This window comes from Bacillus rossius, chromosome 11 (assembly GCF_032445375.1).
Source record: "Bacillus rossius redtenbacheri isolate Brsri chromosome 11, Brsri_v3, whole genome shotgun sequence".
In the NCBI taxonomy this organism is placed as follows: Eukaryota; Metazoa; Arthropoda; class Insecta; order Phasmatodea; family Bacillidae; genus Bacillus; species Bacillus rossius.
The window spans coordinates 53,479,865-53,498,623 of record NC_086338.1 but is presented as its reverse complement, the minus strand read 5'-3'; the positions used below and the strand labels follow the sequence as shown (position 1 = coordinate 53,498,623).

Below are 18,759 nucleotides of genomic sequence, written 5' to 3'. Positions count from 1 at the left end.
TAAGTTTTTTTTTGGAGGATTTGCTCACACTAATCACAAACATGCTAAAAAAAAATTGTTAATTGTATTCTTTTAAATGTTAAATGTTTCAAGTTACTTATCTAATCATAATAGAATTACTAAATTACAAACTAAAATTTCACCCTGAATGCACCTAGAGATATATAACTTCAAAAATAGGTGTTACTACTTAAATTCCTGAAAGAAATTGCATACTTATGTTATGTTGGGCATTCAGTAAAACCACAAAATAGACAATATTTTTTCTTCTATTATACATGTTGTTAATGGTGATCAGGAGTGTACGCAGAATTTCAGAATTTCATTTTGAGGGGAAGGGAAGAGGGGGAAAAGGGGGGAAAGAACCATTTTGGCCACTGTTTACTTTCAAATTCTTTCCATTTGTTGGTGGGAATGATAGAAATTTGTATGATTTTGGGTTTGGGGGGGTGGGAGGGGCATATATCCCCAAAATCGAGACATTCTTTGAGATCCGAATTCGAGATTTGGATTCGAGAAAGTTGGGATCTGACCCCATTGTTAGTACTAACATGAAAAACATGTTTAAAAAACATGACACTGTAAACTTATTAATCTCTATTTACTTGCTAATTTCTCTTGATTTGTGATTAGGGACATAACTAGACGGGACTTGTGCCTTGGGGGGTGCTAAACTGGCAAGAGTCATTTTACTATAGATATCTACTTGAATGTCATAGTGTTAGAACACAAAAAAATGTTGGGCTGATGAACTGAATTATGTATTTGTATTGAAAGATAGCACAAATGTATACATATGGTATTTTTCGCACACTATTTAACTTGCAATGACTGCAAAACTATTTATTTACCATCTAAATTAAATATAAATATATTTGGAAAATCAAAAATATATTTGGAATAGTACAGTGGAATTAATATGTTGTTACAATATGCGGTGCATTGTCGGGAAATGTTTTGGTTTTGGTTGGTTTAAAAAAAAGGGAGAGGGGTGGGGGTGTTTGCCAAGATGAGTTCTTGCCCTGGTTGGGAACTAGTCTAGTTACGCCTCTGTTCATGAGAGTTTTGGTGAGGAGCTAATGAACTTAGCTCAAACTGTAAATCAAGGCAAGCATAGCGAATAATCAATCAATAAGGTATTCCCTTCGAACTAACAATACGTACATATTCTACAATTATGGCACTTTCAAACAACTGTTAATAACAGATTTACAACAGTAGTCAAGAAAATAACATTCTGTATTAACTCTTTCCATAAGTTATTCACTTTGGTTTTAGGAACATCTAGGTATACCATTCAATCATCATTCATAAATAGTATATGCACCTAAGAAAACCACACACTCAATTAATTTAAATTTCACTCTGAAGTTTATGTCACAAACATTTAAAATACCATAGCTCTGTATCTTGTTGGTAACACTCTTCTTCAAGTGATGGTAGTTCTAGTGATATATTTTGTTCAGTTCAAAGGTTGCACAACTGGAGTGGCTTGTGTGCTGCTAGTCCACAGGCCCATGAGCGCTAAGGCTAGTTGAGGATGTGTGTCCCTTTTCATTTGTGGCCCTGTATCAGAATTTCCCTACAAAAAAACTCAGTCGTGGTTATTTGCACGTGCCAAAATAAGTGTCTACAATTCTGAAAACAATGCTGGCAATTATTGTTTTGTTAAACACAAATTTTGCAATGGGAATAAGTAAGGAAATGAGGAGTGGACATGTGCTTGTTATAGCAGGCCATTTGTGTGTTGCAGCAACGGTTTCATTGTAGGAAGCTTTGCTGTTTTTGCCTGTGTTGCCCTCATTTGTGTGAATGTAGAGTTTTTATTCCCTCCGTCTTTGTTGAATCATCCACATTGATTGAAAACATTTTGGTGGGCATGTGTCATTGCTGGTAAACACTGATGTTTGTAAAGAAACCTCAAGAATTATTAGCAAAAAAGATAATCAAACAGAAAACAAGCTAAATTCAGCTTACGTTTAGACAGCACAGAGAATTCAATGGAAGGAATTACTCAGAAAAATATCACAGCATAGACGAACACAGTGGGCTCACAATGATGAGACAGTCGCAAAAAAAGATCAGTAAATACAGACATAAAACAACCTTGAACAATGCAGCGAGAAACTGACAAACCCAAAGATAATACTATACAGATAATTTGGACAGCGAAAGTGGCGTACAGGGCTGTCACTGAATCTGGACAAAGGCACGTTTCGGCCCCGAGGTGCAGAGAGAGTCTTTTCCCCCCTCAGTAGCGGATACAGAGGGGGAGCTAAGGGGCGCAAGCCCCCTCCAAAAGCATCTGGGTCCACTATTGTTTTAGTGTTTGCCTTGATAAAGCCTAGCCTCAGCTGGGTCATGGCCCCTCCCAAACCAAAATCCTGGATCCGCCACTGTCCACCCTGCGACGATGTTCGGACGGCGAGAGGAGGCCGCCTCATGCCTTGTCGTCGCGCTGCAGGGCCCGGAACACCCGGGGGAAGTCCGTCTCCAAGGCCGGGTTGTCGACGCCCTGGCTGGCCCCCGGCTTCTGGGGCGACGTCACGGGCACCGTGGTGGGGTTGTAGGTGCCCCTCCGCGCCGTCGCCTCCCCGCGGGACTCCTCGTCGACCGCCCCTGCGGGAGGGAACACGGTGGACACTCCGGGGTGAAGCCGTGCCCGTGGTAGTTTAGTATAGTATAGTAGTTTTACTGTCCAAGTCGACTACAAAAATATACAATTATTTTGTACATGTAGTATAGGACTCGTCAAGAATATTAAACATTATGAATACACATTTAAGTGCAATCATATACACATAAACAAAAATAATAGTAAAAAACAAATAATGTACATCATATAATAATAATAATACATTTTTAGCATAGTTTTGCTTCCATAAAATCATTAATAGAATAAAAACTGAATTCCAACAGCAAATTTTTCAGTTTTTTTTTTTAAATACACAAAGTTGGTTTTCTGATTTAAAATGTGGTTTGAAGTTTATTATAAAAACATATAGCAGAGTATCTCGGACTATTTGCAAAACATTTTGTACGATGTTGTAATATATGCGCCATGTTGGCTAGACGCCCAAAACACTGGCTCAATGGCAGTGCGGAAACAGTTTCAAACAACTGTATTTTGTGCTTTACGGAAGTGACTGTGTTAAATGACGGAGTTGACTAATCGTCATGAATTGTGGTTAGAAACCATTTTCGCAATGTTTTGGGCGTAATAATATGGCGATGGGGAGGTAAAAAAAAAATTGACTTCAACTACAGCACAGCATGCCACCGCCTGACAATGCGTGACTCTGTGGGACACTCGGCCTGGCAGTCGTGATGTGGGTAGAAGTGGAGAATTCTTCCATTTTATTAACCTGTAATTTTTTTTGCTCACACTTTCACTCGCCTGATTCTGCAAGCGGCCTTTATAATTTAACTTAGTGACAAGAGGTGTGACTACAAAAATATTTATTAATAAATTGTTATAATATATATTATTTTATCTGATATCGAAAATAATTGACTGCTTTTTAAGCAATATAGAAAACTTACCATAAACATTTTCAATTATGTAGTATTTATCTTCCCCACAGCCAGTAGTGTAGTCAGGATTTGTGTATGGTAGGGGGGTGTTGAGAAGCATGCCCCCCCCCCTCCCGTATTATAGCCGGGGGGGGGGGGGTCCGGGGTGTCCTCCCCCGGGAAAATTTGGGATTTTAAGGTGTAAAATAGTGCTATTTTTAGCAGTTTTCGGTTCTTAAATTTATAAAATTGTAATGGTAATTTTTTTTATTAATTTTAATATGAAAATTTGTTCGAGTGATGAATATAGAAATCAATTAAAGATTTGGTGCTAAAGGAGGGGGGGGGGTTGAACGCCTAAACCGCCCCCCCCCCCCCCCTGGCTTCGCTCCTGTGTGCTGCAGTGCTCAGCAGGGACGGCTGAACGCGGTGACGAGAGGTGAGGTGTCGGCCACTGACCTGCCAGCTCGGAGGCGCCCCTCCTCCGACACAGGAGGAACAGCAGGACGCCGAGCAGCAGCAGCAGCAGCACTGCGCCGACGGACACCAGGCCCCGGAACAGGGATGTCTGCGCACAGGACACCGCCTCGCTGCACCGAGTCGCTCCGCTGGCGCGGGAATACTTACACCTCGACAGTTCCGATGGGGAGTCGGACAATTTTGAAAAAAATAATGATAGTGCCTCGAAGGCCTTTTTCAACGCATTTCTGACACATTGAAAATTCATCTTCAAAACTAAGGTTTATTCTGTTTTCTAAATGTTACTTAAATTACTACTATGTAAATATATAGATACTATAGTTCTACTATATTATACTATTTTTATACTATGTATTCTACTATATGTTAATATATTTCTACTATAAATATACTATAGTATATTAATAGATTGTACACTATATTCTACTATATTTATATTATATGTGCTATATTTATACTATTTTCTACTGTGTATATCTACTATATTTATTATATAATATACTATTTCTACTGCATATACTATTTATAGTACTTATATCCCAGGGCCCCGCTCCTCGTGGCCACGTGGTTTGAGTGGCTTCCAAGGGGCCTCAGTCTTGCACGCCGATTCCGATTCACCACATTTACAGGGAACTGATACAAACTAATAAGAGATGTTATTATTCGTAGTAATGTTGTTGCTACAGTCTTATGCGAAGACACGTCTTGGTGTTTCATTTCTTTTGGTATATTTCGTGGTGATGAAAAAAATAGATATACGTGTGTGCTCCTGAAGGCCTTGTAAAATATTTGTCTTCAAATATATCTGACAATATTGGACGGGGAATGGCTTCCAATTTTCTCCGCCAAATAAATTGTGCTAGATAACCTCAAATTTGTATGTTTCAAATAATGTCAAACTATCAAAGTTTATTATTGGTCTGAGCTATCTCAAAGTTTTCAGTTTTAATCTCACGTGGAAATTAAATGATGCATCACAGTCCTTGATGGCGCATTTTTGAAGTTGCTATATGATTTTTGTGCATTTATTAACTATGAAAATCTCTGCCAATTGAAATCAAATTAACACTTGTTTCGCAATTAAATTAAAATGTCCAGTGATTTTTAAGAGTTACATAAACATAAGATGTTTTTTACGTACAACATTACTTCCCATGCATACTTAGTTATTTAATCTTTGTAACCTCTTTAAATCGCCCGCGTGTTGTGACGGAAACGGACGTCATTTCCGTTTTCGCTGGGCACGATCCTGATTGGCTGATCGCATCAAACGTCCAACGTGTTTTAGAACCCGTCCTATACGCAAGATATTTGATGGACACTCGTAATCCAACCTGTAAAAAAAGGGGGGGGGGGGTTGTCTGTAAAGTCGGTTTACGGACGATAATTTTACGTGATAACGTCATAAGAAAACATTGATGAAAAATTGCATACTTTTTAATTTTCAAATATTATTTACAGTTTTTTTTTGCAAATTTAGTTTAAATAATTTGTTTAAATGTAATCACGAACAATTAGTAATTAGTTAAAAAAAAGCCCGCCTTAACCTGTTTGATATTATAGAAGATTTTATGGCACGGTGGTTTGGCCGGTTCTTGCACGCTCGGCTCAGGCGGAACGTGACAATTTTTTCGTGCGTGCAGCAAGCGTTCATCGATTTATAAGACGTTATCACGTCAAAAAAAATAATCAAACATGGCTCCCCAGGTGACGTTTTCTGTGACGTCACATCCTTCCGACATTTGACACAACGTATGGTAGAGACTGGAAAAAATCGTGGTTTCGCTGGCCTTCAGGATAGACTGCACATACCCTTGTACACTCGGGCAAATAACGCTAAGTTCATTGGCTGCCGACTTGTGAGTCGTCTCAGGTGGTTCGTCTGTGAGTCGATCCTTCTTTGGTTGAGAGGGTTTATAACTGGTTGAGATTCGTCCAGATGAACAGTAAGACAATAGAAAAAAACCTCTAAGAGGTATATGTATTTGAATTCTAGCTCATCGCCGAATGAATCCGCGAATTTTTCCGGTCTCTACGTATTGGAAAGGTGTTGGACGCGAAATTTTGACAGGGGTGACAGGGCCTTAACCACCCGCTTAAAAAAAAAGAGGGCTGTTTATGAGTGGAATGTTTTCTACTGGAACCTGCCTGACGTAGTGACGCAGTGATGTATGGCGGCCCGCGATGCACGACGCTTTGTCGTCGAGTCGGGAGCCGGAGCGCGCTAACAGGCGCTAACCAGCGCGAATGTTTGGTTGCCACAGACACACACACACACACGCCCGTGGAGGGAGAACGAGGGGGACGCACCACAACGCCGAACGTACAATAACGCCGAATGCCAAATTGACTACAACGCCGACAGCTGGAAAACTGCTGTGTACCACAACGAAATGCAAACCATATCATGAAGTAGCCAGTGGAATTGCAGTCAAAACTAAAAAAGTTTCAGTTCTGCAAATAAATTAAATTCTCCTTATTTGTACAACCCAAAAACATAAAGAAATGTAACTTTGGCAGCTAATTATACAAAAAAGTATGCGCTGTATATATCTATATATTTTTCATTTCGCGAAAGTTAAACAATTGAAAAAAGTCTGAAAGTTTATCTGTAATTAATAGAGATCGCAAAAAATTCGCAGATTCATTCAGCGATAGGCTAGAATTCCAACATACATACCTTTTTAGATGATTTTGCTATTGGCTTACTGTTCATCTGGACGAATCTCAACCTGTTATAAACCCTCTCAACCAAAGAAGGATCGAATCACAGACAAAACCAGCTGAGACGACTCACAAGTCGGCAGCCAATAAACTTGCGTTGTTTGCCCAAGTGTACAGGGGAATGTGCAGTCTATCCTGAAGGCCATCGAAACTGCAAATTTTTCCAGTTCCTAGCTAATTACTATAAATATAAAATCTTGACCTGAAATGGAAGGCACCCCCTTAAAGGACGGAACCGGATTTGGAAAGGGGGGATGGGGATAGAGAGAGAGAGAGAGAGAGAGAGAGAGAAAGAGAGATAGAGAGAAAGAGAGAGAGAGAGAACCAGTTGCGTACACTCTAAAACAATTTTTTTTTGTATTTTTACAAGGGAAATTCTTGGAAACCCTGTTGCCAAGGATATTTCTAGCAAAACTACAAGGCAGAGCCTTGCAAAATCGCACATGGTACAAAGGTCTGCCTTGGTATGTAGTTTTAGGTACAAGTAATATCCTTGACAACAGGGTTTTCCAAGGATTTTCCTTGTAAAAATATACAAAAATTTTCTTTCGGTGTATAGCTGAGGTGACTACTGGCGCCTCATGGTCAGAACTGAAAATGGCGTCCCCCCCTCTTGGATTGAAAGAGAGTTGGGGGGGGTGAGGGTTCAGTAACGCGGAACCGTCGCTCCGGCGCCATTGGGGGGTGGGGGAACACCGCGGGCCGCACCTCGAAGATGGAGTCCTCCAAGTCCTCGGGGCTGCTGCGCACCACCAGCTCCACCGCCTTCACCACCAGCCGCTTGTTGTCCACGTTCTTGGCCACGCAGCGGTAGAAGCCGGCCTCCGCCGTGGACACTGCCTGTGGGACACACCGCGGTGAACCGGCGCGTCAACTCTCCGAGACCCCTGCTGGCTGTCTGTATGCGCGGGGCGACTGAAATGATGCCCCTTGGAAGGGCAGACCTTCAGGATTTTTCTGACTGTGGTTAGTTTGTAAAGTGACCTAACCTAACCTAACCTAACCACTGTCAGAAAAAATCCTGAAGGGCTGCCCTTCCAAGGGGCAACAATTCAGACAACCTTTCAAAAACACTACTGTCAGAAAAATCCTGATGGGCTCCCTTTACAAGGGGCAAGTTTTCAGGATGATTTAAACACTTAAAGAAACATGTTTTCAGAAATTGGATGGGCTGCCCTCCCAGTCGCTGTACAAACAAACCATTGTCAGAAAAATCCTGAAGAGCTGCCCTTCCAAGGGGCAACAATTCAGCTCTTCCGTCTGCGCTACCGTCGCATCGGCCACTGTCATTTATTTAAGTTAGGTATACTTTCTCCGGGCAATGATGAGAGCGAATTGTTACGATGCGCGCGCAGCATGCACCGAAAATTGACAGGATGGAAAAAAAAGGACACATGCGAAAAAAAATATATATGCGCTTTTAGATATTATACCTTAATGATTGATATTGAATACTGGTTAATATCATTAAAACATTTATTAATTATGAATATTAGTTATATAAATTGTATTTTTATTTTGTATAGTTTATTTTCATTATAAATTATTACATTATTATTTAATAATAAATAGGTATAACTTAAAAACATAAAAATTCAGCATATTTATTGATTTTAATTATTAATTAAAATTTATCTCGATAATTTACTAAATTAATTTTGTACACGAGTTTATATTTATATTGAATACTGTGTATTTATTACAAACATTTTAATTTTATCGAATATTTACTTTACCAACCGTAATTAAAATAACACTATAGTAGGTAGTTTTACTATTTTATTTATATTAATTACTTGCGTGAAAAATTGAATAATTACCTTGGCATAATATGCAATTCATTCTAAGCTATTCAATGCTGGATACATTGAGTTAAAAAAATTCATAATTATTTGCTACGGGGAAAATGAGAAAATGTTTAATCGATCATTTTGTAATATTGGAGAACATATATGTTATGTAGATTAAGTTTTTTTTTTTTAAAAAAGTTCCAGATTTTTTTAGAACTTTACAAAATATTTCCAGAAGAAATAGGTACTTCGAAATATACCTAAGCTTCTAGACTGTGCCGAAAGGGATTTTTTTTTGTAAATGGAACATAAATATTCATGTAAATTTCAGATTCATTTCGCGGTAGGCTAGAATTCAAATAGTTTTTTTCTTTGACTTGCTAGTATAATTTGGCTCACAATTTGAGTGAAGGACTCTGAGCCAATGAGCAAAGCTCATAAATTAAAAAAAAAAAAAAAAAATGGTTGTCTGTAAAGTCGGTTTACGGACGATAGTTTAACGTGACAACGTCATAACAAAACATTGATGAAATGATTGCGTACTTTTATGAATAAAATTTAATCTTTTTATTGAATTATCACTATTTTGTATGGATACAAAGAAGGAGTGAAATGAAATCTACAATTTTATTGATAAATTTACTTTTATTTGCCCTCATTAATTCAAAAATGTTTATTACTTTAACGAAGAGATTATTTTATCTATAACTTTTATACATGTTTGCTATTTAACTTCTTCCAATATGTGTTATTCTGTTAAGGATAGGACGATGATAGGAAAAGTAGGAAAACAATGGGAGTTTTTCAAGTTTAATGTGCCTCGAAAAAGTCAAATCGATGGTTGTTCCAATCGAGTGGAAGAGAGATCGATGCGGCGCAAGCGTACAATGAGCGCAACGGGACAATGTGCGTAACGGGACACTTATTCGTGCGTGCAGCCGGCGTTCATCGATTTATTAGACGTTGTCACGTCAAAAATAAGTGTCGGATCACAGGCAACCCAGGTTATGAATCTCTCAAGTGAGCTGCCGATGAACCAGGAGATACCTGCTCACGTGCGCACAGGACTCCAGACTCTGTCAGAGGGTTCGTCGGAACAGCGGAAACACGCGGGTTCAACGACCTCTTGGATGGACCCGCACTCTTACTCGGACGAAAATGCCACCTGCTGGCTACTGAGTCGTGAGACACATCAACTGTGATGCTTGCGATACGATAGGCCTACTTCTTCGGCTGAAGTTTTTTGACGTGATAACGTTTTATAAATCGCTGCACGCACGAAAAAATTGTCACGTTCCGCCCGAGCCGAGCGTGCAAGAACCGGCCAAAACCTCCCGTGCGAGAAAATCTTCTATAATATCAAACAGGTTAAGGCGGGCTTTTTAAAATAATTTGATCGTGATTACATTTAAACAAATTATTTAAATTATAATTTGCAAAAAAATAACTGTAAATAATATATTTGAAAATTAAAAAAAAGTATGTAATTTTTCATCAATGTTTTCTTATGACTAGAGACCGGAAAAATTCGCTGATTCAATGACCTTTAGGATGGACTCCAATATCCTTTACACACTCGGGCAAATGCCAACTGTTCATTGGCTGCTGACTTGTGAGTCGTCACGACTGGGTGGCCTGTGATTCGACACTTCTATGAGTGAGGGTCTCTATAATTGGCCCTCAGTCCTCCAGATTAACAGTGGACCAATGGCAGAAGCAGCACTAAGGTATAATTATTTTAATTTTAGAATATCACGTAATGAACCCGCGAATTTTCCAGGTGTCTTTTTTATGACGTTATCACGTAAAATTATCGTCCGTAAACCGACGTTACAGACAAAACCCCCTGGAGTCGTTCAGACAGACTGCGAGCCGATGGAGGAGGCAGTGTCGGGACGAGCAGGGACAGCCAGGGACAGCTAGGGACAGCCAGGGACGACCAGGGACAGCCAGGGACGGCCAGGGACGAGCAGGGACAGCCAGGGACGACCAGGGACAGCGAGGGACAGCCAGGGACGACCAGGGACAGCCAGGGACGACTAGGGACAGCCAGGGACGACCAGGGACAGCCAGGGACAGCTAGGGACAGCCAGGGACGACCAGGGACGGCCAGGGACAGCCAGGGACGACCAGGGACAGCGAGGGACAGCCAGGGACGACCAGGGACAGCCAGGGACGACTAGGGACAGCCAGGGACGACCAGGGACAGCCAGGGACGACTAGGGACAGCCAGGGACGGCCAGGGACGAGCAGGGACAGCCAGGGACGACCAGGGACTGCCAGGGACAGCCAGGGACAGCCAGGGACGAGCAGGGATGGCCAGGGACAGCCAGGGACGGCCAGGGACGACCAGGGACAGCCAGGGACAGCCAGGGATGGCCAGGGACGAGCAGGGACAGCCAGGGACGGCCAGGGACGGCCAGGGACGGCCAGGGACAGCCAGGGACAGCCAGGGATGAGCAGGGATGGCCAGGGACAGCCAGGGACGGCCAGGGACGACCAGGGACAGCCAGGGACAGCCAGGGATGGCCAGGGACGAGCAGGGACAGCCAGGGACGGCCAGGGACGGCCAGGGACAGCCAGGGACGACCAGGGACAGCGAGGGACAGCCACGGATGACCAGGGACAGCCAGGGACGACTAGGGACAGCCAGAGACGACCAGGGACAGCCAGGGACGACCAGGGACGGCCAGGGACGGCCAGGGACGACCAGGGACAGCCAGGGACGGCCAGGGACGGCCAGGGACGGCCAGGGACGGCCAGGGACCGCCAGGGACGACCAGGGACGGCCAGGGACAGCCAGGGACAGCCAGGGACAGCCAGGGACGACCAGGGACAGCCAGGGACGACCAGGGACAGCCAGGGACGACCAGGGACGGCCAGGGACGGCCAGGGACCGCCAGGGACGACCAGGGACAGCCAGGGACGACCAGGGACAGCCAGGGACGACCAGGGACGGCCAGGGACGGCCAGGGACGGCCAGGGACGGCCAGGGACGGCAAGGGACAGCCAGGGACGACCAGGGACAGCCAGGGACGACCAGGGACAGCCAGGGACAGCCAGGCACGGCACTGACCCTGATGTACAGCGTGCCCGAGGGAGCGTCGAACTTGTACTTGTCGCGGCTGGGCAGGTTGGTGGGCCCCACCACGCGGTCTCCCGCCGCCAGCTGCCAGAACTGGAAGATGTGGTCGTCGTCGTTGCTGGGACACGGCATGGAGGAGGCAGTGTCGGGACGAGCAGGGACAGCCAGGGACAGCTAGGGACAGCCAGGGACGACCAGGGACAGCCAGGGACGGCCAGGGACGAGCAGGGACAGCCAGGGACGACCAGGGACAGCGAGGGACAGCCAGGGACGACCAGGGACAGCCAGGGACGACTAGGGACAGCCAGGGACGACCAGGGACGGCCAGGGACGGCCAGGGACAGCCAGGGACGACCAGGGACAGCGAGGGACAGCCAGGGACGACCAGGGACAGCCAGGGACGACTAGGGACAGCCAGGGACGACCAGGGACAGCCAGGGACGACTAGGGACAGCCAGGGACGGCCAGGGACGAGCAGGGACAGCCAGGGACAGCCAGGGACGACCAGGGACTGCCAGGGACAGCCAGGGACAGCCAGGGATGAGCAGGGATGGCCAGGGACATCCAGGGACGGCCAGGGACGACCAGGGACAGCCAGGGACAGCCAGGGATGGCCAGGGACGAGCAGGGACAGCCAGGGACGGCCAGGGACGGCCAGGGACGGCCAGGGACAGCCAGGGACGGCCAGGGACAGCCAGGGACGACCAGGGACAGCCAGGGACAGCCAGGGACGGCCAGGGACGAGCAGGGACAGCCAGGGACGACCAGGGACGGCCAGGGACGAGCAGGGACAGCCAGGGACGGCCAGGGACGACCAGGGACAGCCAGGGACGACCAGGGACAGCGAGGGACAGCCAGGGATGACCAGGGACAGCCAGGGACGACTAGGGACAGCCAGAGACGACCAGGGACAGCCAGGGACGACCAGGGACGGCCAGGGACGGCCAGGGACGACCAGGGACAGCCAGGGACGGCCAGGGACGGCCAGGGACGGCCAGGGACCGCCAGGGACGACCAGGGATGGCCAGGGACAGCCAGGGACGACCAGGGACAGCCAGGGACGACCAGGGACAGCCAGGGACAGCCAGGCACGGCACTGACCCTGATGTACAGCGTGCCCGAGGGAGCGTCGAACTTGTACTTGTCGCGGCTGGGCAGGTTGGTGGGCCCCACCACGCGGTCTCCCGCCGCCAGCTGCCAGAACTGGAAGATGTGGTCGTCGTCGTTGCTGGGACACGGCATCACCACGGTCGCTCCCACCGGGACCACCATCACCTGCGCATGCGCGCACAGAACACCGCGTCGACCATCACCTGCGCATGCGCACACAGAACACCGCGTCGACTCCCGCGCCTTTCATGGCCCGTCTACAATAGCAATGTCCTAAACTGTGTCTTTAAGGACACTCGTCGCTGATTGGTCCACGTGACCCTCTGACGTCACGCGTCAAGTGAGCGAAGGTCCGAACCTACCTGGTCCGAAGACAATTGTCAATTTGAACTTTTTGTCCCAACAGAACACCGCGTTGACGCCCGTGATATCAGATGACTGGACCTTCGTAGGAACTTCACTTCTGAGTTACGTTTCCGGCACCCGTGGCAAGAAACGAGCATGAAGCAGCCTTCTGGGTTGTAACCAGCCGCGTCCTTGGCGAATAATTCACCGACGTTTCCGGTTGACATGTTGCAGTCGCCATCATCAGGGAGCAGTTACTGCTCCCTGATGATGGCGACTGCAATGTCGACCACAAACGTCGGTTGAATTATTATTCGCCCGAGGACAAAGGCTACAACCCGGAAGCCAAGCTGCTTCAGACAATTAATTGGCCGTGAAAGCCTGCGAACATTATCGAGAAACGAGTAACAGGTTTTTTTAATGTCCGTCGACTACATGCCAATGTAATTCTTGTAGATTCGTGCTCACAAATAAGTTAAATTTGCACCCGTAAATCTACGAGGATAATGATAAATTTACGAAGATTCCTGGATAATTTGTAACCATCGTTCTTCGTAAATTTAAGGTGAACATTTTTTAATAGTTTGTAGTTTTGGACATAAGACATTGCTAGTTATATTGTATGTCATAAACGATGAATATACAAAAAAAATTATGAACTTGCAAACACACAGAAAAGAAGCTATAATCTGCCGATGTCAAAAAATTAAAAAAAAACATAAACAACACAGAAAAATTCAAAGGAATTTGTCAAAAAAATGTATTACAGCGCAGGCGTACACAGTGGTCTAACAACGTCAAGACAGTAGCAATGGAACGGACGCCTCGGCCATAGGCATAACGGACTTTGAATACGCGATGCGTGTAGCCTGAATACAGGCGCTCAGTAAACATCTCAGGAAAACATTTAAAGCAATCTCCGTACTCGAGTCTAAAAATGATTGCTACATTTTTTTTTTGGGACGAAACGGGCTTCAATTTGGGTTGATTTAATGAAACGTAAGTCAACAGTTACAAACAAAATGTACATAAAAAACTACGATTGTCAACTGTTTGATTTCCAGGCGACGAACGTCAAAGCAAAGGGGTTAAATAAACTGGTAGAGCGTTGAGTAAAAAGTCCTTGGAAATGAGTGGCGATTGTGAGAAAATGTGATGTAGCTATGTAGTAAAGTCAAAACTTTCACGGGAACTATTTTTTTTTCGTGAGCCTCGTATGTTGTACACTGCGCATATTTTGACCTACATGCGTGGGATGAGCAGAAAAAAATTAAAAAATAAATATACAGAAAGATTTCCATAAGAGATAGTTTTGATATCAGACCCGTTTAACAGTGACGGTTTTTGCAAGTGCATGCAGACCTCCTTGAGTAAGGGGGGTTCTTAAGGAGCCCGCCTCGTCAGAGGTGTATGTGTGTCGGCGAGGCGGGATGATAAGCGCGACGCTCGCTGGTGCTTCTAGCGCGGTGTCTCCTCTGGACTGGCGCGCAGTCTTCTCGTCGTGCATATGAGCGGTGACCGTAACATTATATGGCCGAGAAATCAAGATAAAGGTGTAATGGAAGTCCCTTAAGTGCTTTCAAGAATCTGTACCAGTTGTTTCACACCTAAAAATTACTCTGAAAACATGCGTTTTAGTAATTTTAACTCTTCCAAAAATACAGTTTAAAAACTTAATCCGAAATCAAAAGTACTTTTCGGGCCTTCAGCGAACTCTTAAATGCTTTTCGTAAACAGGCTCCACTCGGATATATTGAGTAGTTTTGAAATCGCGTTGTTTTTCCTGAAGCTCCGCGCACCGTGTGTGTGACCCGGTAGGCGGAGCCCTTAAGAGGCCACTCCAGTGTTTCAGGGGCACTACGCAACTCGCGTTAACCTCATAAGATTCAATGCTATTTTCATTTTGCTTACAACTTATTAACTAATATAGATTTCGAAATGATGCTTACTTGATATGTAAGACAACGATGCTCTTATCAAAGCCCCTTTCTTCAAAAACGTGCATAAATTATGGTTTTATACTAATCTTTACTAATATGCATAAGTGTATTGTCTAGGTTTGAACCATAATTTATGCACGTTTTTGAAGAAAGGGGCTTTGATAAGAGCATCGTTGTCTTACATATCAAGCAAGCATCATTTCTAAATCTATATTAGTTAATAAGTCATAAGCAAAATGAAAATAGCATTGAATGTTATGAGGTTAACGCGGGTTGCGTAGTGCCCCTGAAACACTGGAGTGGCCTCTCAACTCCAGTCTGAAGGTGTGCGGGGGTGTCGCAGGGCGCAGGGTTACCTGCTCGGGCGTCTGCGCCGTGACGCAGCACAGGGCTCCGCCCCACAGCAGCAGCAGCAGCCGGGTCGCCGCCATCAGCCCTGGGAACAGCACAGACACAAGTGTGGCGCGCGCGTCAGCCGACGGGCGGTTCCACCCACGTGCGTGCCACGTGTCCCTCGCACGGCGGCAGTCGCGATCTCGCAGCTGCGGGGGTCCGCGTCACTCCGGGATCACTACAGCGGACGGCACCCAGATACCGCGCCATCGCCACACTGCAGGGTGTTCGGAACCGGGAATTACGGTACTAGTCCTCATCGGAACCGAGAATTACCGGTACTTTTCGGTGTGACAGGCAAAAAGCCGGCTGCACGCACGAAAAAAAATTATCACGTTCCGCCTGAGCCGAGAGTGTAATAAAAGGGCTTTTTAACTAATTGTCCGTGACTATATTTAAACATGACTAGCTATACAGCGTCCGTCCCTAACGCTAGAGACCGGAAAAATTCGCAGATTAATTTCACGATATAATAGAATCCAAACAACTGTACCTTTAAATTGCTTCTCTGATCGGCTCACAGTTTATCTGAAGGACTTTGAGCCAACGAAAATCCTTCAACCAAAAAAAAAAGTATCGAATCGCAAGCGTCCCAGTTGACAGGTGACACGAGTCAGTAGCCAATGAGCAGGTGGCATTTGCCCGAGTGTGTAGGGGATGGTGGAGTCTATCCTGGAGGTCATCCAAAGTGCGAATTTTTTCCAGTCTCTAGCGATAGACTATCTAAAATTCAAATACACATACCTCTTAGATGATTTTGCTATTGGCTTACTGTTCATCTGGACGAATCTAAACCAGTTATAAACCCTCAACCAAAGAAGGATCGAATCACAGACAAATCAGCCGAGACGACTTACAAGTCAGCAGCCAATGAACTTGCGTTGTTTGCCCGAGTGTACAGGGGAATGTGCAGTCTATCCTGAAGGCCATCGAAACCGCGAATTTTTCCGGTGCCTAGCTATCGCCACACTGCACGGTATTCGGAACCGGGATTTTCGGTACCAGTCTTCAACGGAACCGAGAATTCCCGGTACTTGTAACCGGGATTTCCCGGTTCATAACCCTACTGCTGTATTTATTTTGTAAATGAAATCGAAATATTAATGTAAAATTATAGATATTTGTAAATTTGTACATTCACATGAAAACAACTGTATCACTAAAAAAAAATAGTGTTCACGGTAATACTGGGTTCGGATTCTTACACGGGAACAAAATACGGACATGTCTGCTCGCGCTACGTCGAAACTATATCATTGTCACGAATCTCAATATCGACTGGTTAATCTCAAAATTCCCAATGATCTTCGTTCAGCGATCGAAAAACAACGGTGCAACAGGAAATGGATCATCATAATGAATGGTAATCACGCATGAACACTCGCTGTGCAACTGGCCATAACTAGGGCCAGTGACAAGTCGCGAAAAGATTTCCAGAAAACCTGTGTATCGAAATACTGTATCCCCGCCTGTGTTTCGTCATTGGCTGAGTTTTTTTCAATGCCATACCCACTTTCGGTACACGAATCACAGCAATTCTGTGCGGCAGCGAACGCGTTCTATATGGTCTGACCAATTAAGGCAAAAGGCTTCTCTTGCAAATGCCTACCAGTCATCAAGAAGAAATTACTGAAGCAGAAATAACGCATTGCAATCTAGTAAGAGAACAGATGGTTTCGTGAAAAATCACTGCCTCTATAGTCATAACTAGGGACCGAAAAAATTCGCGGTTTCGATGGCCTTCAGGATAGACTTTATATTCCCCTGTACACTTGGGCAAACAACGCAAGTTCATTGGCTGCCGACTTGTAAGTCGTCTCATCTGGTTTGTCTATGATTCTATCCTTCTTCGGTTGAGGGTTTATAATTGGTTTAGATTCGTCCAGATGAACAGTAAGCCAATAGCAAAATCATCTAAGAGGTATATGTATTTGAATTCTAACTTATCTCCGAATGAATCCGCGAATTTTTCCGTTCTCTACTAATGAACTGTTGACTATCCGAGTTCGAGTAGATTATCTTGGAGTCTATCCTGGCGGTAAAATATGCCGCGAAGCTGTTGCTGCCACTACGTGGAGGTGTCGGTAACTTCTACCTCCACGCAATTGACTCTGATTACTGTCGTCTGTGTGTGCCGTGTTTACAGCTCTCAGTATCAGTCTCTCCGCACGTGACGAGATTGTTAATACGCTCGGCTAAGACCCGCTCCGAGATGTGTTTGTTTGCTCGCGGATGTGTGTCTACCTCGTTCTCTGCGACTGCCTTTCACGCCGCTCGCGCTACACGCGTGGAAAAATACCTGGTATTCTTCTTTCGAGAAGCTCCGAAATCCTATTACTAGGGATAGGAAAAATTCGCGGATTCATTTCGCGACAGGCTAAAATACAAATAGTTACACCTCAGTGCTGCCTCTGCTATTGGCTCACAACTCACCTGGATGACTCTGGGCCAATTAGAAACGCCCAACCAAAGCTTTATCGAATCACAGGCTGCTACGTTGGGACGTCTCACAAGACGGCAGCCAATGGGTGGGTGGCATTTGACCGAATGTACGCAGAACTATAGAGTTCATCCTGCAGGTCATTGAATCCGCGAATTTTTCCTATCCCTACCTATTACTAGGGACCGGAAAAAATTCACGGTTTTGATGGCCTTCAGGACAGACTTCACATTCCCCTATACACTTGGGCAAGTAACGCAAGTTCATTGGCTGCCGACTTGTGAGTACTCAGCTGTTTTTGTCTGTGATTCGATCCTTCTTTGGTTGAGGGTTTATAACTGGTTGAGATACGTCCAGATGAACAGTAAGCCAATATCAAAATCATCTTAAAGGTATATGCATTTGAATTCTAGCCTATCGCCTAATGAATCTGCGAATTTTTCCGGTCTCTAGTTATATTTAAGAGACCCCGAAATATTCGCAGGTTCATTTTGCGATAGGCTAAAAATTCAAACACGCATACCTTTCAGCTTACTGTCTCACCATGCGGACGAATATAGGCCAAACGGTAGAGAGACTGAAATTTCGCGCATTCATTTAGTCGCAAGTTAGAATGCAAATTTTTACACTCTCACACTGCGTTCATGATTGGCCCGCAGCTATTTGACAACGCCCCCTCTAGCTCCGTGAGCCAAAGACACCCAGCTAGGAGAGAAGTAGGCGAATCAGATAGCGCAAACTAACAAGGATAAAAAAATAGTTCTCGCCAAGCAATCAAACCGACGGGTATAGACCGGAAAAATTCGCAGATTCAATCGGCGATAGTCTAGTGTTCAAATACATATACCTCTTAGATGATTTTTTCTGGATTACTGTTCATCTGGACGAATCTCAACCAATTATAAACCCTCAACCAAAGAAGGATCGAATCACAGACAA

General features: G+C 45.0%; 1 protein-coding gene across 1 annotated transcript in view; it reads right to left on the bottom strand.

Annotated features, from left to right (window-relative positions):
- Positions 1-741: 741 nt before the first annotated feature.
- LOC134536997 (uncharacterized) overlaps positions 742-18,759 on the bottom strand; it is a 41,102-nt gene continuing 23,084 nt past the window's right edge. The window contains exons 3-7 of the mRNA XM_063377136.1: positions 15,344-15,423; positions 12,694-12,867; positions 7,426-7,557; positions 3,973-4,081; positions 742-2,619 (exon numbers count right to left, since the gene is read on the bottom strand). Of these exons, the coding sequence (XP_063233206.1) occupies positions 2,441-2,619; positions 3,973-4,081; positions 7,426-7,557; positions 12,694-12,867; positions 15,344-15,418 (669 nt within the window). The 5' untranslated portion in view covers positions 15,419-15,423 and the 3' untranslated portion in view covers positions 742-2,440. The remainder of the gene's footprint in view (positions 2,620-3,972; positions 4,082-7,425; positions 7,558-12,693; positions 12,868-15,343; positions 15,424-18,759) is intronic.